The following is a 27963-nucleotide window of genomic DNA, read 5'->3' on the forward strand; positions in this document are numbered from 1 at the left end:
TGCTTTGAGAAAGGAGACCTCACACCATCTGGGACACATTTATCTCTGTTTATTAAAACGCTGAGAAAATAGCCAAATCTGATTTCAATACCAGTATTTACAAAGTTTCCGTAGAACTGACAATTAGAAAATACTAAGTTAAAGTAGAAGATATAAAACAGCAGAAAATTAATATGAAGCTGTGTGGCATTCTTAGAATGAGAGTCTGACTTAGTTAATTCCATACAGGATTGTTTTAAATTAAAAAAACAATGTTGATACGGATTGTTTTTAACGAGCTAACGACAAACTCATTTTGAAGAGTCCCACACAGACAAGGTGATAACAGATAATGTAAAGTGCCTTTAAATGCGAAACGAATCCTGTAAACAAACAAACAAACGCCACCAAAAAAGTCTCTGGAGGAAGAAAGACCTTGGATGGATCTTCCACGATGATAACGTGTCCGCTCCTCCCACCTCATAACAGAAATACGTGCGATCATTTCAGGAATGTCGGGGAATGCGAGCGGCCGAGTCGAAGCTAAAAGCGGCGAGCCGCTCTCACGATCGTTCGGTTCGCTTCACCCTCGGGCGTGCTGCGTGCAAACGTGTAAAACAGCCTTCAGGGTAGCCTGACGGGGCAGGAATGTAACCCCTGCGTTACACGTGCGCCATTAAGAGAGCGCCTGTGTACAATTCAGAATACAAAAAAACACCACCATTTTACCAAGGGTGGCCAAAAAAAAGGAAAAGAAAAAAAGGCAAAAACAGCAGTAATGCATTACATTCAGACATCCATAGTGGAAATATGAAGGAATGACTGTGTTTTATATTCACTAATCTTCTTGTGGAGTGAGTGACGCTGGTGTAAACTGGATTTGGACCCAACTCATCCATCTGAGACAGTTTAAACGGTAGGAAAGATGTACTCTTAGTTTAACTTAAAAATGGCTTAAAGGGGGGGGGCCCTTTGGAACATCTAATTAATTAGTCCTGACCTTTGCCATATTCCACAATACGTCTCATTTAAATATACAGCGCACAACATTGTGGTTAGCTTTAAAATAAAACGCACTATGATATGCAATATAAAAATTCTGCTAAGACAGGATTTTGGAACACTGCTTTCAGGTAGCTCAACAGCCTTTTTGTCATGCAGAGATCCTCGATACGTAGTTCATCACAGAGAATTCTCACTACAGATGAAGAAGGCCACTTCAGCGATAACAGACAACTCTGAGAGGTTCGGCACAGAACAGAACGCGGAGTTTGCTGACGGATGCATCTTCTTGCAGCACCTGTCTACACTCACGGTTGGAGCCGGTATTGCAATTACAGACTGGAAAAGAACCGGAAAACCAATCATCTCTGACACTGAGCTTTACCCAAGATAAATATTCAAGGTACTATTTAAACATTTTAAGTGAAATATAAGCAACGATAGCCAATGTTAGCTTTGGTGCACCTGTGGTCTTTTGTAAAATGTTAAAAAGCACTACACTGGTTCCACTGAGACAGGAAGAGTAGTTTATTCTTTTCTTAAACTAATGAACTGCTCTGTTTTATCTTTGCCATGAATGACATTAAATTAAATCTTAACATGTAATCGTTATTCAAGAACAGGTTGAACAAAAATGGTTTAAAACTTCCTTTCAGGACAAGTCGTCCCAAAATCTATAAATGGCCATTCATTTATTAAACAACTGAAGGTTGCTCTAGGTCACAGATCTAGAGTTGAATGTGAGCAGATCACAATGGAACATAAGTTCAAAAGAAATGTAAAAAAAAAAAGAAAGAAATACAAATGTTAAAATGATTATGCTCACATAATTTAGTGACTTAAGGCACTAGCTACATTTTTAATTGCAGGAAAGACAGCTGAAGTTCAATGCTACCTCTAAAATGACCTCCTGTAAAGAGTTATAAATATTTCATAAAAAGATGCTTCACTGAGACACTCCGCTTCAGAAAGTGGACTTTAAGGAGCCACATCTTCATTAGAGACGTCACTGGTAATTTTACTAGAACACGTACTGCAGCAGATCCCTGAACGCTCCGCGGTCTGAACGGAACTCCCCGTCCCCCGCGAGTCCACAGCTGATCCTCGAAGTCTTCGCCGAGCCGCCGAGACGGCCTCTGCAGCGCTGCTCAGTACTCCTCTTCCTCCTCCGACCCAAGGTAGTGCTGCTTTTTCCTGACGTTCCAGTGTAAACATTGAGCCAGGCTCTCGAACCAGTCGTTGACGGGGTCCCGGAAACAGATGGAGGGGACGGGGAAGCAGGAGGTAGTGATGGTGATGCTGGAGGGCGGGAGACGAAAAATTTCAAGTCAGGCGACGGTTTGGAATGTGAATTATTAGTACCATTAAAAGCAGGCGTGGGCAATTCTAGAGCGGGGCGGCTGGTCTGACTGCTGAAATCGACAGGCTTGCGCAGTGCGTGTGTGTAACTTTGGTCCGACAAAATGAAGCACATTTCTTATTACTGGGGGGGGTGAACTCCCATAATGCACCTCACCTGTCCCCATGGCAGACTTCCTGTCGTTTTCTCCCATCAAAGGAAACCCAGGCGGTGTTTCTGGCACCACAGGAGAGCATGATCTGAGGAATGGACAGATGCTAAACTGTAAGTCGTATACATTTCCCCGGACATGGCCACATGCTGAAACTAATTATACAGGAAGGGGAGGAGTTTGCACGTACGGTCAATTTCAAACTAGACTGTATCAGTCAATTTATGCCAACTCCACTAGGGCTCTGACCCTGGCAGACGTTGCCAGAGAAATTCACCCAGTAGATTTCAGATCCAATCATTTGAATTAAAAAAATGTGTGAATGCGTTTTAAATTTTACTTCTCCTTTCAGCTGGGACTTCTCCTGCCAAAGGTCCCTTTCTGACCTTGGCCCGTCATTTTAAAGGTCACAGATCAAAGAAGAAATTTTTAAAAATAACAGTTGCAAAACAGTTGCAAAACATGCTGGCGAACTGTTCCAGTGAAACGCGAGTAGGAACGCCCCTTTTTTTGTGGTTGCCCCGTGCATCTGGCAGGAAGTGACCCGTATGTGCCGCGCCACGCTGCACGCTGTACCTTGAGCTCCACCCCCGCGGGGACCACGATGGGGCGGAAGGACAGGGAGTGGGGGCAGATGGGCGTGATCATGATGGCCGGCACGTTGGGGTGGATCATGGACGCCCCCGCCGCCACCGCGTAGGCCGTGCTGCCCGTCGGCGTGGAGACGATCACACCTGCGAGCGGGACAGAAACGAGGGTCACGTGACCTGGACATCAAAAACCGGCGGCCTTGGATGACTGGCGGAGGGGGGGGGGGGGTGAGACTAAATAAGGACTTATCTGCTGCCCTGGCCTTGCACTGCCAGCAGACAGACAGCAGGTGGGTGAGCACAGGGGTCAACCGTGTGTGGGAGAGAGACCCTGTCTCCACCCCTGCTCCTTAAACTCCTCTTTACACACAGGACAGAAAGGAGGAATAACCACTAAAATAAATAATAAACAGAGGCAAGCAAGTGCAGTCCTTATCTGACCAAGTCTTCGCTAGAAATTCCTGCTTCCTTAGGAATGCATCCATAGGGTGTGATGAACTGAACTTCCACTCACTGCAGTTCAACCAAATTCAAATTGCATTATGTTTCATAAGTGAACTGAGCAACACAAACAGATACAGTAATCCAATGCTTTCATAAATTCAATGGCCCAACATTGTCAATGTGAAAAGGTAAAGGGGCCTACAGTTTTATTTTAAATGAATTTGTATAAATTGTTTTGCACTGTATGTATATATTTTTATGGAAAAAGTTCTTATATGGATGAATAGAGGATACAGAAATAGCAGAGGCTAAAATCAGAACATACTGCATGCATGTCTGTTTTTATAGCTCTACATTGTACAGGATTTAATGGATGGGTTCTATACGTGACAGTGTATAATTTCACAGGGAACAAGCGCAAAGCACGAAGAAACAATAAATCTCACTCTTCCATTGCAGCAGTTAAAAACACACTTTGAAATGACACTCTGCCAAAAAGAATCCCGAAAAGAGGTTAAACAACATTTTGTGTCTATTACACACCACAAAAAGCCCGGTGCCTGTCTATATGCTGCTTAATTAGATGTTTTTTGTTTTTTTAAACTTACACCTAAAGCTTAGTAATTAAGGAACTGCAGCAAAACCACAAAGTTTAAACTAAGAGCCTACAATATGTGTATCATCTGTCAACAACGTATTCTTACAAAAATACAATTTTTAAAAAACATTTTAAAATGAACCATTTCCTTCCTGTAGTCTGTAAACTGGAACACAAGAACGACCATAGCAGCATCGAACGTTTGGACTTTAAAATGCAAATTACTTAAACACCGCAAATTCAATACTCTCCTCGTTCCACGACTTTTCTTAAATAGTTGGGGTTAAAATAATATGTTGGTGGAATAAAAAAAATTTAAAAAATCGACTTATTAAAGTACAGGCATTTTGTGCCATTTTCTTGACAAAAACCCCCCTGCCAGACAATAGGTAACATGCGCTGATACTCAGGTGTGCAGGTGTGAAATGGCTGCTCTCTCCTCCAGCACACTATTCAGCAACTGAATGACCAACGCTTTGATACAAGTTTCTGGGTGGAGCGCTATTGAAACTCATTTTGCATGTATAATGCAGGATCAGTGCTAGGCTGGTGATAAGCAACCTCAGAACATGCAGGATCAGTGCTACGCTGGTGATAAGCAGCCTCAGAACATGCAGGATCAGTATTATGCTGGTGATAAGCAACCTCAGAAATGCAGGATCAGTGTTATGCTGGTGATAAGCAGCCTCAGAACATGCAGGATCAGAGCTATGCTGGTGATAAACTGATGTGCAGAAAAAGCTGATATATGTACTCCGACCGTGGAGTGCTGATGTAATCCCATCCATTTTGTTTTAGAAAGTGCACGCTGTAGCTGCCTGGGGTGTAGGGGATGGGACAGTCACGTAAGATGGCAGGAGAACTTGCTCTGGAAGGACACTCACCGTCTCCCTGCACTGTCGTAATCAGGTGGCCGTCCAGAAAGAGGTCGACGTTAGAGAGGTATGACGAGGGTCCCCGATCCACCACCACCTCGTTCAGTACCTGAGCGGCCCGGGAGGAGACACCCAGTCAGTCCAGGCAGCCGCACACAGCTCATACAGCGCTTTCACTTTAACATCTCTCCATTACGCTTTCAAACAAGAGACAGAGAGCGAACCTAAATGAACTAACACATATTGCATGCAAAAATCCATTGTCCCAGGCCCAAAAAAAAAAAAAAAAACTTATTTGCAGTCACAGGTGTTTTAGATTTTCTTTACAGTGACATATATAAAAAAAAAATATATATATATATATTTTATGTTAAGGTTTATGATAGCTGAAAACATCGGGAAAAAACAGTAGTAGTGAAAAACACTAGTTGCAAGCATCAAAAGCAGTCATAAAACACTACCTAAATGAATCAAGTATGCTTCTTTTCATTTTGAGTACTAATCCACAAACTGCTGCGTCTGTGTGTTACAGGCAACCATAACCATGAGCCGCGCACACACACGCACACACGCGCACACGCACACGCGCACGCGCACGCACGCACGCACGCACGCACGCACACACACACACACACAAGCATCCGGCCGAGCCTCATGCAGGCGCGCAGATGAAAATCACGTCTGTCAGCATTACCCCGATACCTAACCCTGCACGCGACACGCTCACGCAGCCTGATAAACCGCACGTCACCTCGCGTCTCCGCACGTCTCCGCACACAAAGCACGCTTCTCTGGAAACGAGACCAAACTCAGGACGACCCAGGGGCAGGGCGGGCGGGCGAGCCAGGCCACGCTCAGACCCCCGCCGGTCAGCGGTACTGCCGCGTCAGCAGCGCCGTGTCACAGAGTGACGGCCGCCTGGCGATGATAAACATTCTCACCGCGTGCGGTTTCGGAAAACTGCTGCCTCACCGTTACCCAGCACCCTGGAAACCTGACCACGGTGACATCATCGCCGCGGCAGGCGCGTTCCGATTCGGCGGTAGCTCACCTGGTATTGCATAGTCGTGCGGCCGGTGTCCGCCTCCCCGTTGGTGAGGATAACGCCCTGCTCGTCCACGCCGCTCTTCCTCTCCCGGCACTCCTTCACCACCCTCACCTTCAGGCGGCTCCGCAGCACGATGGCCGCGTTACCTGCGCAGGTGAGACCCGCCCGTCAGCCGAGCAGAGCAACCGCCGCTCTCCGGAGAGGACGGGGTGTGTGTGTGTGTGTGTGTGTGTGTGCGTGTGCGTGTGTGTGCGAGCGCGTGCACTCGTGTGCTCCGAGCAGAGCCAGGCCACCCCCCCCACCCCCCCGCACTCACCTTCGATAACCTGCGTGACCTGAGACTGGTAGGTGTCGAACTTGAAGGGCGTGAGGAAGCCCAGGGAGCCCAGGTGGAAGGCCATGACGGGGGGGACGCTCTCCTGGGACGGGGGGGGAGAGAGAGAGAACCGGGGTCAGAACGGCCCTGTCTCAGCTTTAACGCGCTCCTCATAAATGCCCTTTCCTCCCCAGCCCACCACAATCCCCTTCATCATCCGCTCACGGCGGCTCGAGTGAGGAAGAGGAGCGGCGGTTACCTGGAAGAGGGACGAGGCGTACAGCAGAGTTCCGTCTCCTCCCAGGCAGATGATGAAGTCCACCTGGTCAGAAATATCGTCGAAATCTGAGGGAGGAACGCGCAGAGGGTCAGTAACGCCCGAGTTTGGCGGACTTGGCGACCACAGCGCTGCAGTGTAAAGGCCTGCACTGGGCGGGCAGGCGGCGGTGTTTTTAAAGCTGCGGGTGGACACGTTCGAATGTGCCTTTAATACGCAGGCATGATGTATGAAGGCCCAAATGTTTCTCCCAGCAATTACCAACATGGTGTGAATACACGGTAGGGTACATAGGTATAGTTGACGGTTAACAAAGCAAACGTGTCACAGAACACAGAACCATGCCAACGCACCTGTCAATTAACTGCACATCCATCAACAGTCTACGCACACACATATCTAGTTTCATTTCCCGATTCACTGAACATCCACCAACAGTCCACGCACACAGCTCTAGTTTCATTTGCCTATGTGTGTCTATATGCAAGCAGGCAGGCTTGGGAAAAGTATTGCTGGGTGTTGGCAGGTGAGGCAAGAAAACCTGCAGACCTATATTTATACTATAGCACGCATTACCTTCTTCGAAAGTGCAGAACGTCTTTTTCACCGCCACAAAGCTCTCGTCGGCCACGATGGCTGGATCTTCCAGAACTTTCTGCTCCACGTAGACAATCATGCCTTTCACCTGGGAAGGACAAACCTGAGGTCGACTACAATTCCTTCCGAGTGCACTCACAAAAGGACAACCGATTTTAAGGCCAACATGCCACCACTTCAACTAAAATAATAATCAAATAAAAACACTAATTGTGTGAGCCAAAAAGGATAACAATGCAGGAAGGATGAACTAGCTCAACTAAAGGAGAGGGAGTGTCCAGCATCTTTAGGAAGCGCTAGCCTTACCTCAGTGAGGAATCTGCACAGCTCTTTGAAAGGCTGTAGTAAACTGGCATCTCTGATCTTCTTAATGACAAGGACACTTTTGGGGGGTTTGTTCCACGTTAATCTCTGGCTGGCTGGATCCTGAATGTGCCTGAAACGGAGCACAGGGACAGCCTAAACACAGGAGCACAAACCCGGGACAGGACTGCTGATCATCAACGGCTGCCCAAATTTAGAGTTAATGACACCTGGGAAGGAAAATGGCTAATAACCACCCTGGGTGGCTTTTAAACACAGAAGTCTAGAACAGGAGCAACATCTCTGGCTGTGAAAGCAAGCATTGCAGACGCTCCAAACAAAAGACCCTCAGCGCACAGGATTTCAAAACCTGGCCTCGTTTTGGTGGCATTTTGCTGCGTTTTTGTGTGTGCGGTGAGCATTGTGTGTGGTGTGTGTCGTGCGATAGTGTGTGTGTTTGTGCGCATTTGTGTGTGAGTGTGTGTGTGTGCGCGAGCGTTTGTGTGTGTGTGTGAGTGTGTTTGTGCGTGTGTGTGCGTGTTTGTGCGCATTTGTGTGTGTGTGAGCGCATGAGTTTGTGTATGTTTGTGTGTGTCTGTGTGTGTGTGTGTGTGTGTGTGCGCGCGCATGCGTTTGTGTGAGTGTGTGTGTGTGCATGCGTTTGTGTGTGTATGTGTGTGTGCATGCGTTTGTGTGTGTATATGTGTGTGTGTGCATGCGTGTGTGTGTGTGTTCAGTAGCTGGTTGATTAATCCACAGTGCCTGGCTGCTGACACAGTCCTGCTGCAGAGCCCGCGCTGCTAATCGCACATCCAATTAAGAGCTGGGCTGAGCGCGCTGCAGGCGGCTAGCGCGGGCCGGAGGGGACATAAACCCGCCGGTTACGCAAACCGGCAGCACGGGCGCCACGTGAGGCACGGCTGCGCCCGCGTGCACCCGGGGAAGAGTCCACGTCCCCTGGGGAAGATTCCAGAAAAAAAAAATCAGGGGGAAACGGCCGACGTGTTCCATATTTGCACTTTCCCCGTCGTGTTTGTCCAAGGGAGCAAGCTGATGCACTCCAGTAATCCACGCTGGACGAGCTTAGCGCCTCGGTCTGCCGCTCCACATTTCAGCGCCGCTAATACCCGGCTTGAGCGGCAAGCTGAAAGCGGTAAAGTGCCTTACGTAAGCCGAGCCCGCGCGGCTGCCTGCGCGCAGAAGCGGGAAGTCGCTTTGCGAAAGGCTCGGTCGCAGACCGCAACTCTGCGGCTTGATTGTACAAGAGCGGCATGATCTGTGACAAAGGCAGCACCCGTCATCATCATCTCCAGGGGACTCACGCTTTCTATAAATGGCCCGCGAAGTGAAGCAGGAGGACTGAAAATACTGGGTCAGTGAAATGCAAAAAAGGGAGCCTTCCTCCACAAACTGGAGAAAAAAAAAATTCCCTAATTGATCTGTCTGCCCAGTTCTTTTCTGTACACTACTCCCAGCTGAGTTTCCATAGTGACCGATCGCCTGCTTTGTATAAATGAAATTTTAGAAAACACATAACAGTTCCTGCTGTTTTACATGCTAGAAGAGATGCAAACTGTTGTTCTGAGGTAGTACAGCAGAGTGGAACTGTTAAAACTTGATGTGATTAATTTGCATGTTGTAGAACTGTTTCCACGCCAAAAAGCACAAATGTACCAACACAATTTCCAATTAAAAACTGCCTGCAGGATAACATGAACGCTTCCTCTAACCAATCAGACACAGCACACAGAGGAACATGAATCTAATTAAATTCCATTGATATTCATCTTTCAGATCCAAAAGATGATCCTAATTTTATGGTGCAAATGAGCGTCTGTCTCTGTTGTTGTAGAAAATGAGCGTCTGTCTCCGTCTTCTGCTCTAATCGCACAGTACAATATGGCATGACCTTTGTATTCTTCAGCGGCAGAAATCTGGCAGCTACATGAGAGCCAAGCCTCCTCTGAGACAGGTGCTCTTGTAGCACGACACACGGTAAGGACACATGTGTAGTGCCACATGACGTGGAAAAAAAAAAAAACAGCACGAACAGTACAGGACACAACAACAAAAAAAAATGCAACTTTGCGAACTCAAATTCTCTTTTCAGCAGTTCTGAAAACTGGTTGACAAAAAGTTGTTGCTTTCGTATAAATTATACAGTTTCAAACGATCAGTTCTTAGATTAAATTTTACTGCATTATACCGCACAATATCAAAATTCACACTGAGAGTTTGAGTCATTTTTAAATTAAAAAAAAAAAAAAAAAGGCACTAGTTCTCACCATTTCCACACTCTGTTGTTGTTGCTGTCCCCTGGGACTTGCCGTTGGACACACTGGTTGAATTTCATGACTTCCTGCATGTGATGCCCGTTCACCAGGAGCTGCGGCTGAAGGGCCGTCTGCCTACACCTGCCCTTTCCCCAAAACTACAGCGACCAAGCTTCCCGGTCCCAAAGGAAGAACGCTCATTCTAACAAAAATAAAAGCCTTGTCAAAGAACACCTCATACTGCTACAGCCCTAAAATCAGATTTGAAGGATACTGGCTCCAGCTTCTCGCTAATCTGACTTGGCTGCGAGGAGATGTGGACACACGTTTCCTGGAAAGGCTGCTTTTCTGGCTCTGTCCGAGCGAGTCTCGCCCCTAATTCCCCGCAGCTCATTCTGCCTCTCTGACCCATACCTCTTCAACATTTAAGTCGAACCTGAAAGGGTGATGTCATCCTAGGCCTGCCCACAAAGCGGCACAGTCCCACCCACTAAAGGAGAGCTGCGCGCTGCGATTGGCTGGTATGCACAGTGATGTTATACAACGAGGAAGTTGCAGAGCAAGGATTTCCCGTAGCTCAGTATCACACAAACACAATACAGAGCAACCTTTCTTCCCAGATTTTCCACAAAGGTCTTTTTCTCCATTGTGTTTTTTTTTTGCCCAAATTTTAATTGTGTACTTACATCATTTTCATATTCAAAACATTTTAATTTAAAAAAATTAAGAGTTCTGAAATGGTGACCTGGCTATTTCAGAAAAATCTAAGACAAATTTACAGGACTTAAAGGGTACAAGAGCTCATTTTCAAAAATCACCATATTTTTTAAAAGCAACAAAAGTACAAGAAATTATTCAATTTGTTAAATGATAATAAATAATAATACATTTATTTTATATAGCTCTTTTCATGAACTCAAAGACGCTTTGATGCATGATACATAACCATGGGTTCTTATGGCTCATAAGAGTGTAACTGAAATGCAGGTGTAAATGTCCAACCTTTTTTCTGCACAAAACCCAAAACTTTGAGGAGCTACCCAGGAATCTGTAAACCCAACAATGATTTTCAAAGCTCCGGCGAGCTTTTCACAGATGTATGTGAAATAACCACTGCAAAATTAAGTTTCTTTTTTAAAATGGTAGTATTAAACTGTAAAAACCTAAATAAAATGCACATACACACAACTCATTTAGATGAGCAAATACAGATAGATGAAGATGTCACTGGATTCTGTCTTCTGAACCAGTCCACCTAGTCATTTTTGACAACTGGGACTTACTGCAGTGACCGTCCAAAACCATGCCCCACCCGGTCATGAAAACAAAGTAGACTCAAGGTAATTAGCGTGCCAATAATGAGTGTAAACAGTGTGTGTCGGGCGAGTGAACCAGTGTCAGACAGATTCGACATGCTGATTGCAGACTAACACAGCAAAACCTGTTCTCCGCCAGGCCTGATGACATAAGCCCCATTCCTGTGGCTCACTCATCGGTGCAGTGTTCACCCCCACCGCCCAACCACCCAACCACACACCCCCCCCCCCACCCCATTGTCTTCATAACAACATCCCTCAGCGCTTGGGAGAGTACCTGTGCTCCCTGTAGCCCCACCCAAGCCTCTCTTCAACCGAGACACAAAAAAGATTTCAGATTGCGCTGTCGACTGCGGCGGCGGCTCTGCTCCGACGCCACCCACTCCCGCTACACCGTTTGCTCATCAGATGCCGAGAGGCCAGAGGGTCTGCAAGACAGCTGCGGCCTTTCACGTGGAAATCTGCCACAAACAAGTTCACGCCGCGTCCTCAGTTTCAATGGAAGAGAGTCATCACATCCCCAAGAACCCTTCTCAAGGAAAACAAGGAAATATTTTCAAAAGCCTCCTTTTCCAAAGAAACATCAGCTACGTAACGTTAGAGCTCATGATCGCAGCGACCAAACCGAGAACACTCCACAGTCAGGCCTGGGGTGCGGAGTAGGGTGTCTTAAGGTGAGACTGGGGAATGAAAATAGAACTGAGGGAATTCAGGTTCAAATCCAGAACGAGGCAGAGCAGTTCAGACCCCGTAAGGAACACACTCCACCGGACTAGCTTCAGCTAAAATCCACCAGTATTTGCAAACAAAATTTTCTACAAGATGCACGTGAAGTTTAAATAGCAGAAGTCAGCGAGTTAACTTTGTGAAGCACTCTTTCAGCGGGCTAGTGCAGCTGGTTTGCACTAAAGAACTTAATCCAGTGCGGTTTATCTCTGCCTAAAACAGACCGCATTACCACCCAGTTACATGACGGGGCCCAGCTTCCCCCTTAAAACGGGAACCCTTTCATAAGAGTCTCAGAGCCGCACAGTGACCCAGAAAAGTGAACGCAGAACAGTGCCGTTGGAGCGCGTCCGGCAGAGGATGGACACCATTTCTTAGTCCTCATTCACACATTGGTTTAGCTCAGATTCGCACTGCATAAATACCTGGCGAATCTGAGCTAAACCAATGAGTGAATGAGGACAAAGAAACTACGCAGACCACCGTTCCTGCTTGCGGCACGCCGTTCCGAAAAACATCTGTGGACCCGAAGAAGAAGCAGTGGCACGGACGGATAATAAGAGCATATTTCTGCCTCTGATGGAAGGGAAGTTCCTTAGAACTCAGAGTCGTCAACTTCCCTGTCTCGTTAGCAAAGATTCACTCTGTCAATTTTCTTCAACTGCCCTTTTCGTGGAAATGAATGTACAAGTCGCAGCATAATTACACAAATGTACTGCTGCCACCCGAGCCACCAAGTTAACTTCATACAATGACAACGCAGGGGTCATTTCCCTTTTGTGAGCTTTCTGTAAAATCTTCACACAACACACGGACCTTACATGCGATGCTGCTGAAAGCAGTTCTTTTTCGCACATGCATCATTGCTAAGCTGTTTGCTATTCTAGGCACGCAACTGTGACAGGCAAACAGCTGTGTGATTCTCCAGTGTAATTACACGAGTAATGATCTCAGCAATGTCCAGAGAGGGTTCAGCAGTCACTCCAAGGCAGCTGCTTGTTCTGTCTCTCGATGGATTTAAGAAAATCAAGCCGTCATACTGAGGTCAATTACAGCAACTCACGCTGGTTCGGTCAAGAGAAACAAACCCATTCAAATAACAATAGACATAACACCATTAGCCTACATGCTGTCCTACTAAGTTTGTCTGTGTGTGTGTGCGTGTGTGCGTGTCTGTGTGTGTACTGACATTTACATGGTGGCCTCATGATGCCCTTTTACATCACTTTCCACCAGCACCACAGACACCCCAGTATTGACACATCCAGTGTGCGGGGAAAATGAAAGGCCGAACAGGAAGTCCTGCAGAAAGATCCGCTTAAGACTTCCCATTTTGTAAGGGGGGCCGTGGCGAGGGTGGGGGGTGGGGGGTTCCCAGACATGGCCCCACCGGGAAATGCCCTCTAAATAAACTAATGATAATACACAATAAAGTAGCCCAAATGAAGTGGCACACTGGAAGTGTGAAGAAATCTGGAGTGCAGTATTTTTACAGTGGTCATGATGAAGGAAATGAACAAGGCTTCTACTCCCTCAAAGTAAACAGATTTCACCCTTCCCAGGTTACTGACTGTTACTCACCGTTCTTCCCCTAATTCCATGCCTGTTTCTATGGATACAAGAAATGTTTTCTTCCCAGGATGTCATAAACCAGCGTCCAGTAGGCTGCCCGGGGTGGTGCGGTCATACTCACATGACAGTTTTAGGGTTCTGCAGCATACAGGCTTTTGGTCCAAAGGTGGTCACAGGGCTCGGTCCATGCAGAGACTGGTTCCTCCTACAAAATCAAGCAGTGAGGGTAAGGGGGGGGGGGGCATGATTACCAAACCAACCACATCCTGCTGGCAACTGAAGACGTGATATGCTTCACTTCTTCTGTACACTTGTCTTATCAAATGTCATTAAGTTTTTACATAAGAAATCACACCCGGGAAAATCACTTTGTGCAAAGAGCTTGTTTACACAGCAATGAGATTTGACTCCTGAGAAACAGTGGTAGATTAAGTGATTGCGTCAGTGAAGAATCCCTGCTTTCCTAATTAATCATTGATTTCTGCAGTCAAGCTCAACTTGATATGTACAGTGTAACGGGTAAAGACCGGACAGCAGTGGACCTTTGGACTCCAGCATTTTTACGCCCAGAATGTTCCACGTGAATCTTTTTGGCTACAGTTCTCACTGTAGATGTATAGTCAGATGTGGCATCCAGGCTAATCGTTTAGGAATAATGCACTGCTTTTAAATAAAAACATATATATACACCGATCAGCCACAAAATTAAAACCACTGACAGGTGAAGTGAATAACATTGATTATCTCGTTTCAACGGCACCTGTCAAGGGGTGGGATATATTAGGCAGCAAGTGAACAGTCAGTTCTTGAAGTTGATGTGTTGGAAGCAGGAAGAATGGGCAAGCGTAAGGATCTGAGCGACTTTGACCAGGGCCAAATCGTGATGGCTAGACGACTGGGTCAGAGCATCACCAAAACGGCAGGCCTTGTGGGGTGTCCAAGGAAGGACAACCGGTGAACCGGCGACAGGGTCATGGGCGCCCAAGGCTCATTGATGCGCGTGGGGAGCGAAGGCTAGCCCGTCTGGTCCCCGATCCCACAGAGCAGCTACTGTAGCACAAATTGCTGAAAAAGCTAATGCTGGCTATGATAGACAGGGGTCAGAACACACAGTGCATCGCAGCTGGCTGCGTATGGGGCTGCGCAGCCGCAGACCGCTCAGAGCTGTTTTGGCGGTACGAGGGGGACCTACACAATATTAGGCAGGTGGTTTCAATGTTGCGGCTGATTGGCTTACACAGAGGTGGACAATTCAGGTTCAGAAAGTAAAAGTTTATCCCGGGATTTTGTTCCAGTCACCTGGATTTGCTAATGAGCACCATTTTTCAGCCAGGAGGTAGAGCTAAATCAGCTGGCTGAGTTCAGGGGTGGATGAAATACATAGCAGGAGTTTTACTTTCTGACCCCTGGAACGTCCACCTCTGGTGTACACACTCATAACAGCAAATTAGAACGATACAGAAGTGTACAGAATCAGAAGCAGTGTTAGTTCCCACTTCTGATTACAAAACCACACAGAAGTGAGACTATCTGGGAAAACACAGATCCTGTTAAACAGCATGCATGCGGACTTCATGTTCCTGATAATACGGGTCGATAACGTTTAGCCTGCACAGTCACGCAAAAGGTTGACTCAAGGATAGGAACACGCATTGGTATTTGTCTATAGCCAACTTCAAATAAAAGCAAGGACACCCTGAAAATGAAATTCCAAGCAATCTTTCAACTGAACAGGAATTAAAATATTCGTCTTGATCAGAATGGACATAACAGAGAACAACAAACAACTCCTGGAAGGGGCTGCTGGGAGGTAAACAACCTGCACGTACACCTTAAAGACTCACCAGATTGCATGTGCCAAAACTAAGACTGTGCTCCTCAAAAGAGTGCTGTAAAATGCTTATCCAAAAGCACAGTATACTGTGCAGCTAGTTAGTAAGGTAGGCTATCATTTCTTTGGTGTACATGCTTCATTCACCTTCTGATTTTCTGCAGTAGTAAGAAGCAACACAGCTGGTTGCACGTCTTAGAGTAACAAGTTGGAGTTGTGGGACTGATCTGAATACCAGAAGTTACCGTTTGGGGGTCATACACAAACATTCCGGAACACTGCAGGGTAAGGTTGGGCAAACGGATTTAGTAAGAGCTGGCATTCCAGAAAAGTTGCTCTGGCAATTTTCCAGTTCATATTTCATATAGCCTACAATACAAAGAAAGTTATGAACAAAACAAAAAAAGAAGGAGATAACCAAAAAACAAAACACCGAAGCTGTTTCCACAGAGCAGCGCGTGCAGATTTATCGCTGACTGATACGAAGGAGATTTCAACTCGAGTCACCACCACCATCGCAGCGCGCTTCCGAAAGACATAAACAAAACGAAAAACAAAAAACAAAAAAAGCTCTGGGCTGCGGAAGGGAAATGGCCGCTGCACGTGAAGGCATGGGGAACGGCGAACACGCTAACAGGGAACGGCGAAATCGGCGGGGCGCCGCTCTTCTCAGGCGAGGCACAAACAGGGGTGACCCCTGGGTAAACGAGCACGGGGGGGGTGGCGGAGCGGTGGCAACAGTGGCTCCGGCGCTCACACACAGAGCATCAAGAGGCTCCCAGTCTTCAGCCCCCCCCCCCCCCCCGAGTCATGTGACCCGGGTCAGCAAATCCGATTAGCCATCTAAGATTTAATAGTCCACCATCTGCTGCGGACCGCTCTTCAGATAAACGGTATCAAACAAAAACAGGATTTCAATGAGACGAGGCTTCAGAGGGCCGGCCAGCGCGGGGAGCACCAGCTGCAGGAGCTTCATTTGTTCTCCGGTTCTGATTCTGGGATCTGAGAGGCCTTTATAAAAATCAGTGCGCTTTTTTCATCGAGGCGCAGAGAATGGTGTTTTTCAGGTGCTCACATTCAAAAAAACCTCACATCCACGCTACATTTGCATAAAATTTCAATTTGTCATTTGCTAGTTAAAATTAGCAGCCAATGCATGTGATTTTTTTGTAAATACTTTTTTGGATTGTAATACAAAAATCAACCTATAACAACACTTAGTTTCAGACTTTTCCTTGGTAAAAATTAATCTCACCGATCACGGATGGAATAAATTAATAGTAAATAACTTTTTACAGACAAAATTTAGTCCTAATTTTAAAATGCAAATGAGAGAATGGGAATGCATTCTTCATGCATATGCTTGTTGTTCTTTTTCCATACAGCTATCATATTTAAAGCAGGATGACTTGGGAAAAAAAAATCATTGTACATTTTGAAATATAGCTGTAGCTAAGAAAAAAACAAAAATTAAAGTGTGGAAATGATTGACAATGTATTCTTTATGACCCAACTGAAGATACGTTTTTCTGTTTAAGAATGCAATTGTCATATCACGCCCTGGATGTTTAAACAAATCAAAGCTAATAAAGTTTGGCAAGCAAACGAAATGCCCAATTCCACAGTGCCAAACAAACGTTTGTTTAGGTTTGTCTTACTACGCAACCCTGGCGTATCAAAGCAACCGTGCCTGAGGCAGGAGAAGCGCCGCCCGGCGGCGGAATCTACACTTCCGCTCTCCGCGCGACAGAGCGAAGCCTCGAACCTCACTCTTCCGTCGGGGCACGAGGGCAGCCGGGAGGACCCTATGAGTGAGTGAAGCAGCCCCCACTACTGGAGCCCTCAACCGTCACTCTGCACCGTCTCAGGGCGGGCTCTTTGTGTGGGTTTCCCCCGAAACCCCCTCTCTGCGACCACGCCTCATCGTCAACGTCGTCGATCCGGCAGAAGGTACGGTATGCGAAATGTTTAGAATACATCACACACTCTGTGCGTGTGTGTGTCCCCTTCAACCACGCCCCCCCCCCCCGAAAATTAAAATAAATAAATAAATAAATAAATAAATAAAATAAAAAAACGGCACAGGAGAAGGTGAACAGTTCAACACAACGTGCCCAAACTGAGAATCCGGTCCGATGCTCTCCACTCAGGGCCGGGGGGGGGGAGGGGGGTGACGCTCGTACCTGTAGTCGCTGGATGCGGACATGCTTCGGGCCTTGGTCCTGCCGCGGAGGGCGTGTCCCCGGCCGTGCGCGTCCCCCCCCTCGCAGGCGGAGCAGCAGTACGGCGACGCCCCCGCCGGGCATTCCTGAGCCTCCCTGGCACGACTCGGCCCTTGGCTGTTCTCCATCACCACTGTTTTACAGGAGGCGCAGGTCTACCAGGAAACACAGGCCACATTCCTATAAACGACTGCCGTCCACCACAGCCAAACCCCTGCAGCTCAAAGTAAGGAAAGAGTGATTTATTGTCTTATAGGATGACGGGCAATAACTTGATCCTACTTTAGAAAGTAATACCAGGAGTACGGCTTATGTTTGCGAAGAGGAAGACGAGCAATCGAGGAAGTTTGTTTAAGCCTTACGTGAAGGTTTTTCCCCCCCAACAGCCACAAAAGCGGAAAAACAAGCATTTCACAAGTTCCATACTGAAGCAATACAAGGCAGTCCCCAACACACAATGACAGAAAACAAGAGCTGCTGCCTACTCACACAAGAAACAAAGAAATATCTATTAAAAATTAAACCCCCCAGGCACTTACAGGAAAACTTCCTGGGTCATTTATAAATGATACATACAAGCAAGGAACTTCCTCCAGTTTGCAATGGATTGTATATATAGCAATTTTCTGAATTAAATTAACTTCTGTGGTGAACCGCCAGGAACGCCAATGCAGTTTTAGAAACATAGCCTTAAGTACTCTGTAAATTGCCTTTAAGAGCACACAAAATTACATTGGCACAAATAGAGAGTTCTTGTAAATTTGAGTTTTGTTTTTGAAATACATGGGTTGGCACAGCCTGGATAAGCCAGCCAACGCCTCACTTTCTCCACATAACACCGCACGGCAAGTGAAACCCGGAGGAATTATCGAAATCACCCAGCGGGCGCACAGGGAGGTGCAGAGTGCGACTGGTTTCCGTTCCCAAAATAGGCAGCCAGTTAACTGCGCAACGAACTGCCGTCAGTACTGAGTACCACTGAACTCCCCAGGCTGGGCACCCCTGGGGCTGAACATGCTTTCAGGCCACTGGAGTGGTGATTATGCCTGGTTATGTCATGAAAATGTGAATCCCTTTTCAGAAAAAATAATTTTTTAATGTATAATGACTGGACTCCTAAATTACCCCCTAGTGTCAAGAGATATTTGGACTCACGTGCACTTGATTTAACAAAAGGGGCTCACCCATTGCACCAACAGGGCTACTGTCGTTATTAGAAATATCAAACGTGTTTAACCTCCTACTGCTATTCACTTCACTCATTATATTTCAAATTCAACGGCGTGTAGCACAGTGGGTAAGGAACTGGGCTTGTAACCGAAAGGTCGTAGGTTCGATTCCCGGGTAGGACACTGCCGTTGTACCCTTGAGCAAGGTAAATTGCTTCAGTATATATCCAGCTGTATAAATGGATACAATGTAAAATGCTATGTAAAAGTTGTGCAAGTCGTTCTGGATAAGAGCGTCTGCTAAATGCCTGTAATGTAATGTAACTGGGGCTCAGGGATGACTGTTCATGCCAAAGGGTCACATCTAGCATGCCCTGTATGCAATATACACTACACAGCCAAAAGTATGTGGACACTCAGACATCACACCCATATGTGCTTGTTGAACATCTCATTTTGAAATCATGGGCATTAGTATGGAGTTGGATCCCCCTTGGCTGCTATAACAGCCTCCGCTCTTCTGGGAAGACTTTCCGGTAAATTCTGGAACATGCATATGGGGATTCGCTTCCATTCAGCCACAAGAGCATTAGTGAGGTCGGGCACTGATGTTGGGCCACAAGGCCTGGCCCGCAGTCGGCATTCCAATTCATCCCGAAGGTGTTGGACGGGGTTGAGGTCAGGCCTCTGTGCAGGCCAGTCTTCCACACCAAACTTGGCAAATCATTTCTTTATGGACCTTGCTTTGTGCACAGGGGTCTCGTCATTCTGAAACTGGGATGGGCCTCCCCCAGACTGTTGCCAAACAGCTGAAAGCACACAATTCTCTAGAATGTCATTGTATTCTTTAGCATTAAGGTTTCCCTTCATTGGAACTAAGGGGCCTAGCCCACACCATGAAAAACAGCCCCAGATTATTATTCCTCCTCCACGAAACTTTACAGGCGGCACCACGCATACGGGCAGATAGCGTTTCTCCTGGCAATCGCCAAACCCAGATTTGCCCGTCAGACATTGCACATGGTGATCTCCGGCTCAGGCTTGTGTGTGGCTGCTCGGCCGTGGAAACTAATTTCACGAAGCTCCCGAACAAACAGTTTTTGTGCTGATGTTGCTTCCAGAGGCAGTCTGGGGCTAGGATTTTTACGTGCTTAGCACGTCAGCAGTCGCCGGTCCAGTTCTGTACCGCTTTGCGGCTAAGCTGTTTGTTGCTCCAAGACGGTTCCACCTCACAATAACGGCACTTACCCATGACCGGGGCAGCACTAGCAGTGCAGGAATTTCACGAACTGACTTGTTGAAAAGGTGGCATCCTATGACAGTGCCATGTTGAAAGTCACTGAGCTCTTCGGTGCGACCCATTCTACTGCCAACGTTTGCCTAAGGAAATTGCAAGGCTGCATGCTTAATTTCATGCACCTGTTAGCAATGGGTGTGGCCGAACCCACTAATTAGAAGGGGTGTCCACATACTTTTGGCCTTTTACATACGGTTTCAGCACAGTTGTACCAATATAGTTTTATATAATTTTTTTGCGTAAAAACAAGCGAGTTTGCTTAAGCTGGAACAGGAGTATCTTAAGAGTACAGACAATACTCCACAATCATCTTTGATAACAGACATCTTTGACACAAAGTCCCTCAGACACTTCTAAAATTTGCCGTCACTTGTCTGCACAGCATATACGGCACTTGCTTTACTATTAAACACAGAGAGCCCAAATGCTGAGACAACCAAATAATTTCTTGCATTTTTGCGCGGTTCAAGTTTTCACATTATAAACACTAAAGCAAAAGTTTATCTTACACATAATCACAAATGTTACTGATATGATACAGATCATATAGCCTAGATGTCACTAAATTCAAATAGTGAAATCGTCATTGGAATCTGGTGCGAATCATAATGAGGTAGAACAACAGTTACTTTAATTCAGTCAATAATTTGAAGGTTGGAATTAAGAATAAATGATGATTGACGAAACTAGCAATTTCAGAATGCATATTACTAGCTTTTCATATACAACTCTTACCAGGTAACTGTAATATTTCGCATCATTTCACGGCAATTAACGAAGTATGTCAACAGTCACAAGACCGAAAAAGTATGTGATCCGTAGTCTAAGTTAGTATCTACATAACGATACAGTTAATTTCCTCTTTTTCAAACCTGACCGATACGAAGTTCCCACAAAGGAACCAAGAGAAAGCCACAATGGCGCAAAAATGCTGCCAGTGTCTTCCTGTCAAAAGTAGTACGACTCCAGTCTCTCGTTGCTATTGGACCATCCTCGGTCAGACCACAAAAACAAAGCTAATCGAAAGCTAATTTTTCTCCTCTTTACCCTACATTGCTTTTCTATGCAGGATCAGTCGGCTTGTTAAGTCTGTTAACTTAATGACGTTTGCTCCACAAACATGTTTCTTTGCCTCACAAAATTGTGGTAGTTATTTGTGTTTTTTTAAAAAAAAGGTTAACTTCATTGTCTTGTCATTTCGAGGGAGACGATTTTAAAGTGATCTTTAAAAAAGTTGACGTTATTCAGACCGACTCGGATAAGAAAATGGTAATCCATATTAAATAATTTACACAACGAATTTAAAATGCAGATGTACAGTACATTCAAAGTACGATACTGCAAATGACATACCCATGGCATATTTCTTAAACTAGTTGGCGGACGTTATACAACCGCATTATGTGGGCTAACGTAAATGCCTGGGGCTGGCCATTCAAAAGTTAGCCAGCTAGTCAAACCAAAACGCTTCGCTAAAGTCAGCCAATATAACTCCTGAAACAGCAGATATCATGTGCATGCTTACTTCATTAATAGTAGCTAGCTAGCCAGTACATACCTAGTAATACAGCAAGCAAATCCAAAATCTAGCCATCTACACACCCGCGAATTCTACTATGATAAAAACAAACTGGTAGGAACGTCCTCGTCAGCTAGCTTATCTGTAGCACAAAGCCTTTGGCGGTATCTCGCAGCCGACAAAGACAGGAACCACAGCTATAACGTCAATGTTGATTACTTCTCTAGCGTTAGCTAGCGACCAATCAATTAAATAGCTAGCTACGGAACTAGCGCTGGCTCCGTTTCTCCATATGAAAGATAACTAGCTAGCTAAATTACCTTGGCTACCAATAATGCTAATGCCATAGGCTGGTTGTATTAAATTATCAACAAGAACCTAATAACTTGACAGCATGCTTTGCAAATGAATCATAACTGTTAGACTACCTAGCTATGTTGTTACAACGAACATGTGCATACTGCCGGTGAACACCACTCAAAAATGAAATTACGTTAGCTAGTTGGCTATCGTTAGCTAAACTACGTTAACATTACCTTAATCCGTCAGTCTACGTGCACTTTGCGGTTCAGCAGTCGTACTACAGTATCTACTGACTCTTGATCAGAGCACCTCCCTAAACAAATCAGCCAACGTCAGATAGTTGTGGTCCTAGAAACTGTCCATGGTAAACCCATTACCCACATAGGCTACAATTTAGCCTACTCATCTGCCTTCTACTTCTTTCGTTACTTAGTGAGGAAATCACTTAAAGCAGTTTGACAGACACCGGGATCACCGTTGCCAGGCCCTTAGTGTTCCTATCGTTCTGTCAAAAATCCCCTATCCGGAATTCCCTTCCCTGGCTCTACTGACCTCGAAATTAGCAATCGGGAGATGCTGGTGCCGTTGAGCGATGAGAAGGGTTCCAAGTAGGAAATGCACCAGAACAGATTCATACGTTCTCAGTTAATCGTCCTAGTAGAAATTCTTACCAGAATCTATTCTGTTTTCGTTGTGTTAAGACGCGCTCAATAAAATTCCCCACGGCATCTCTCCACAGACCTCAACATCTTAAAAATGCGGGGTTTCATCAGATTTGGCAACACCAGAGTCGAAAGCCTGCCCCAGTAAATCTATTGGTTACTTTCGCACACGTCATTGTTCAAAGAGAAATTACCCAGAATGCACAAAAAAGAATCATCGTTCTATACAGATGATGACATAAGACAGTGTGCAGTATTTAGTCTATTGGCGGTATGAAATTGCCGATGGGAGGGACTACAACAAATCGGTAAGTTCGTTAGGTAAGAAAAGAACGTTGTCAACGCGTTTCTTTCAATCACGTTGTTAACTCAAAAGGACATGCTATATAAACGCTGTTAATGCACAGAGCAGGAGTGTGGTCGTTGGGCAGGCAGGAACCGTTTGGTGCAATAGGCATTCAAAAGGCTTATGTCTAGGTTGAAGTTAACGTCTGTGCAAATAATTTTGGTTTTGGGCAAGGTTTCCGTCAGATTCCATAGAGGATGAATTAGTTTGACATGTGCTTCAACATTTCAGGATAATAGGCGAGAAGAGCAATTATAGAGATACTTAATCCATACTGTTGGTTTCTCCCATACTCCTATACTTAAAAAAGAGGTCTTAATCTTCACTGACTGCAAACATTGTTCAAAAACACAAAGGAAAGAAACATACATTTTTCACTTGCATGACTGGTTTGTAAAATGTTTCAGATATGTATAGCCTAGTTATAATTGAGAACAGACACCCCACAGGCTGTGTTCCTGTATACTTCCAGAAGTTAACCGCTATATCAAGTAAACATTCAGAAACCACTGAAACAATACAAGTGAAGCAAAGTAAGATGCATGGGCCATCATTTGGTTGACTTTTGAGGTTCCTATCCCATTTAGTTGGATTTCTTTAATTTCACATATGTGTATGGTGTACCAAGATCAAATACACTGAAACAAATTGTACATTAGCTACCTGGAGTGAGTGGTCTTGGTTCTCATTTGCTCTCTAGTGTGATGACATCACTGTCAGAGCTTTCACATACAGCTTCAAATGAATATTTAACTTAACTGATTGACCCCCCAAGGTCCCTCCCCCTCTAACACGACTGATTATTTGTGTTGAGCAAGATGGCACAAAATAGCCCCTGTGCATTATCTAGGTGATACTACACACATCGATGGGGACTGAGGTTAATTTCCCCTTCACTGCAAGATGCAGAGAACCTAAGAGGAAAAGGTTTGCTTTCTTTTGTTCATTTCTCTCTCTCTCTCTCTCTCTCCACAGTGTTGGAGAAATGAAGTAAATTTCAACTTTTGGTCACTTAAGCTTATAATGTGTAGAATAACAAGTGAAAACAATCAATACAATATTCAGGGTTAATACACATTTCAACTAAAAATATTGAGTTCTTTCTGAAATATGTGGAAAATCACACAAGGCTTCAATACATCTCAAAGAGGGAATATTCCAAGGGTTTTGCTGAGGTGTCCAGGGGAGAAGTGCTTGGCTCAGGATGTAAAACTTTACTGGCATTTAGCAGACGCTCTTATTCAGAGCCATTTACAGTGCAAGCACAAATGCAAATATCAGGGATCAAAGTGCATAAATTATAGGGGAACAGTGCTGTCCCAAGAGAGACAGCAAGTGCAAGAAGTGCAGACTTGATTGCAACTACCCTACTGAACATTAAACTAAGATCTACAAATAAGAACAAAACCACCCTAATTTTCAGCCAAGCCAAATGCATTACACGACATTAAATGAACAGCAGTGAAACTAGAACTTTCCCGAAATCGCTGCAATGAGAGCAAGGACATGGCATTTTAAACCCGGACAGATTTCAGCTTGGAAACTTCACCCAGTTTAATGTGTTGTGTGAAAATGACCTCAGGGCAGAGACTCATAAGAGAGGTTATCCCAAAAAAACCCAGAACATTTCTAAAGGAATGAGACACCCAAAAACATCATCTCAAACTGCTTTTATTACATCTTAAATAACAGTACATTTTAATATAGTTTCTATCTTGCATCCAGCTTTCTGAAGTACACTGACTGACTTTAAAATTAAATACAAAAGGTGAAAGGGGTACAGTTGGGGGTGCAGAACTTTACAGTTATTTCATGGATAGAGAAAAAGAAAGGGAATTTATTTAATTTTTTCTTCTTTTTAAAATGTTTTTTTTTTTTTTTTGTTGCCAACTCCAGGCCTAACGCACAATTACAGCACATTTTTTCTACAGAATGTCGCAGAGAAAAAACAGAATGGGAAATCATGGCACTACCGCTAAAGAAAGAGCTTCTGTTTACAGTGAGAAGGGAGCAACAGAAAGTTCTGCCATTCAGATGCTGCAAGGTTTTTTTTATTTATTTTTTTCCCCATTTTTTATTATTAAAGAAAGCCAGAAAAAAACCTGTTTGTTACAAAATGATTCTTAACATTTTTTTTGTTTTTGTTTCTGGAAATTGTTTGCTACAGAGGAAGTCTGAACGTCTTTGTTCTATTTGTGTGTGTGCATGCGTGTCTGTGTGTGTGTGTGTGTGTGTGTGTTTGTGAGCGTGTTTGCTTCGTGTAGACAGAAAAAGGACATCTTGTTTTCATTCCTCAATTAACCGTTTCAAATGTGTTGACAACAGGTCGTGTGTAGATTTTTAGCCAATATGTTTGCTTCTCTCAGGTGCATAGCGTTGCCAGTTTAGTTGAATTATGTATGCACAGAGTAGCCAAAAACAGTATAAATACAGCTGTGAAGGACAGTTTAACAGGTTATTTTCTTAAAGAAAAACATCAAAGGACTTAGTTCCATATGCACTTTTTTAAGCAATTCTACAGCATGCGATTCTAAGTTATTCCACCCATGGCAGACAACCAAAAGAAATTCTTTTTTTTTTCAATTTTTAACTTAGAAAGTTTCAATATTATTTTCAAACATTGATTTGTACAACATTTCATTCACAGAGCAGGAACTGTATTTCCAAGCACAGACCGGCAACCTCTGTTCCAACAGAAAACTCTGGACGGAAGCCGGGGTAAAAATTCAGGGGTCAAAAACCCGAGTTCAACAAAAAGGAAAAGAAAAAATAAAATGATGAATTGAGGGGTTAATCTTCATTTAATTATTCTACATTACCCAACAAAATGGTGAAGAAATGGTTAAAATTGTTTTTTTTTTGTTGTTTTAAAAACGAGCATTCATTATCATAAACAGCATGTGCTTGGTTAGTTAACGTTTTCAACATTATTCTATATACGCAAGGTTTCTTTTTGTGCAAACAAAGATTTGTGACGAGACAGAAACAGAAAATGGGGGGGGGGGGGGAATCTGAGACTAAATATACAGAACTGACATGCCCCGAAAGCTGGCCATGGACTCCCTGGTGAAGCTGATTATATTTCGCTCTGTTTTCGTTTACTACTGTCTGGTTTTCCTCGTGGTAAAGCTGGATTAAAAATGACACGTGAGTTCTTCTGACTTTTAACTTTAAATCTACAAACTCAATTCTAAAAAATTTGAAAGACTAGGAGATAAAAGCTTTCAATCCTCATTTAAACATTAACCGACGGAATTCACCGAACTAATTCTTGGGGAAAAAAACCCCAATAAAACAAAAACAAAAAACAAACAAAACAAAACAAAAAAAAGCCTATCAAGAGTTAGATCACTGTATAATTACGCTCACTCAAACATTTCTTTTCAAGGTACATGATACATTTGGATGGGATGATAGTGTTTGTTTCTCATCATAGAATGGTCCCAGAGGGAATGCACAATTTCATTTTCCCCGTTTCATTTATTACCACACAATTCTTCCTTTTTTGTTGTTGTTGTTTTTTTTTCTTTTTTAGCTGAGTGATAAACAATTGTGCTCTTCTTTTTTTAAATGAGAAAGAAAGGTACCGTTTTTTTGCCTTTCATGGTTTTGGGGATGTTTTGAGTCAGTTTGTTTGTGGCGTTTGAGAAGATTGGATATGCAATGAAATTTTAACATTTTGATGTTGGAATGGTCTTCCAGTCAACTTTGGAGTCCGGATGCCACCTGGAAGAGAGCACAGAGAAGGGGAAATGTGGTTGAATGCGAGCTGGATCACCAAGCTTCTCAAACTGCTTTCAAATTGGGTGTCTTGAAAAAACTGAGTGCTATGCCACACTCCAGCAGCAGATGGCAGAAAAGAGTTAGAAACCAATGTGTTCAGCTGTATGTCCAAACCACCCCTCTCCTCTCTCGCACGCACGCGCGCGCACACACACACACACAAACACACACACACCTCACCTCCCACGTAGTGGTACACCTTTACAACTGATGAGCAGACTTCACACAAATACAACCTCAAGCATTTGCTGCTCTTTAATGGCACCAAAGTAATGTCTTCAGACTGCATGACAAGTCTAAAAATCTAAAAACCAATCTTAAAATAGACTTGTTCTTATAATCACAACTTGAGCAGTTATGGGGCTTTACAAACATAAAATAATCTACAGAAGGTTTAGACGGCCAGTACCCTCAAGTTACAGCCTCCCCTTGCAGACATTTCACTTTCTTAAAATAAAAAATAAAATGCACAGGCACTCGTCATAGATGAAATGACACAGAAAGAGCAGCTTATGTAATGTGAGTGCAAAAAGTAAGCATTCTGTCCTTTTACAAGACTCTACTGGTGAAAACAAAAAAGGTCCAGCCCACTGACAAAGCCAGCAGTACTAAACCTTGCACCCTTCAAATATGGCTGAAAAATGCAAAAGTAGTAATTATTCATAAAGCCATTAATAAACACAACAGCTAATCATAAATACATTAAAAACGACAACAAGAAAGATGTCCAGTGAACATTTTAACTAGATTGCAACAAATCAACGTTGTACATTGAGCCACTATAAACATGCCTAAAATCGATAGCTTGTAGCAATATTTCTGTAATGTTCTTTGAAAAAACTGACCTTAAATTCTATAATTATCTTCCAGTCCAAGCTTATGAAGTTACCTGCGCTGTGTATTTAACTCAAACATGCAGCGGGCTTATTCTATACTTTTGGGTGAAGCCCAACACCTGACGAAGCGGACCGCAGCTCGACGTCGCGTGCTACATGTTGGCGCGGTGTCAGGACTCCGATGGCACGATAAGCGCTGTAAACATGAGCTCGGCTGCCGTGGTTACACCGGGATGGACGGATGGATGGGGGGGGGGGCGAGGGGCGGAGCCGTACCTTCAGGCTCTAGTTCCAGATCTTCAGGAAGCTGTCCCAGGACCCTGTGGCTACCGCCATGCCGTCGTCGGTCACGCCCAAGCAGCTCACGCGGTTGTCGTGGCCGGCCAGCACACCTGGAACGCGTCACAGCGACACGGTTACGATCTCAACACCACCCGCCATTTTCAACATTTCATCGGCCGCGTTACCTTGTACATTGCAGCACAACCTGGCGGGTTACCTGTCAAAGTGGCTGCTAGAGTAGAAAGTCTTACCGGCCTCAATCAAAATTTTACCTGGTAGCTGGGTG

At 44.7% G+C, this 27963-nt stretch overlaps 2 protein-coding genes across 9 annotated transcripts in view; both read right to left on the reverse strand.

Annotated features, from left to right (window-relative positions):
• Positions 1-34: 34 nt before the first annotated feature.
• nadka (NAD kinase a) lies at positions 35-22582 on the reverse strand. Of its 7 annotated transcripts, none has more exons than XM_064300873.1 (12): positions 22440-22582; positions 17442-17635; positions 13549-13632; positions 7544-7673; positions 7217-7325; positions 6623-6708; positions 6364-6466; positions 6051-6193; positions 5009-5108; positions 3069-3226; positions 2498-2580; positions 35-2280 (listed from the first exon to the last, which is right to left on the reverse strand). In XM_064300873.1, exons 2-12 carry the CDS (start codon positions 17606-17608, stop codon positions 2130-2132), a joined length of 1314 nt encoding a protein of 437 aa, XP_064156943.1. In that variant the 5' UTR covers positions 17609-17635; positions 22440-22582; the 3' UTR covers positions 35-2129. The 7 variants fall into 7 exon arrangements, with proteins under 7 accessions (XP_064156943.1, XP_064156945.1, XP_064156946.1 ...); XM_064300875.1 differs by having other exon boundaries at positions 22321-22535; XM_064300876.1 differs by lacking the exon at positions 22440-22582 and adding an exon at positions 22002-22205.
• Positions 22583-24431: 1849 nt separating this feature from the next.
• Positions 24432-27963, reverse strand: part of gnb1a (guanine nucleotide binding protein (G protein), beta polypeptide 1a) — a 47024-nt gene continuing 43492 nt past the window's right edge. For both annotated transcript variants that reach the window (XM_064300885.1, XM_064300886.1), the window contains exons 10-11: positions 27672-27787; positions 24432-26502 (exon numbers count right to left, since the gene is read on the reverse strand). In XM_064300885.1, the coding sequence (XP_064156955.1) occupies positions 27681-27787 (107 nt within the window). In that variant the 3' untranslated portion in view covers positions 24432-26502; positions 27672-27680. The remainder of the gene's footprint in view (positions 26503-27671; positions 27788-27963) is intronic.

This window comes from Anguilla rostrata, chromosome 11 (assembly GCF_018555375.3).
Source record: "Anguilla rostrata isolate EN2019 chromosome 11, ASM1855537v3, whole genome shotgun sequence".
Taxonomy (NCBI): Eukaryota; Metazoa; Chordata; class Actinopteri; order Anguilliformes; family Anguillidae; genus Anguilla; species Anguilla rostrata.

Excerpts from the sequence above, each read along its gene's own strand:
- nadka (XM_064300872.1), bottom strand. The coding sequence starts at position 20,011 with ATGGGTCGCACCGAAGAGCTCAGTGACTTTCAACATGGCACTGTCATA. Across the intron at positions 7,326-7,543 it reads TGTGCAGATTCCTCACTGAG|GTGAAAGGCATGATTGTCTA; the intron begins GTAAGGCTAGCG and ends TGTCCTTCCCAG. Across the intron at positions 3,227-5,008 it reads TACGACAGTGCAGGGAGACG|GTGTGATCGTCTCCACGCCG; the intron begins GTGAGTGTCCTT and ends TCCCGCTCGCAG.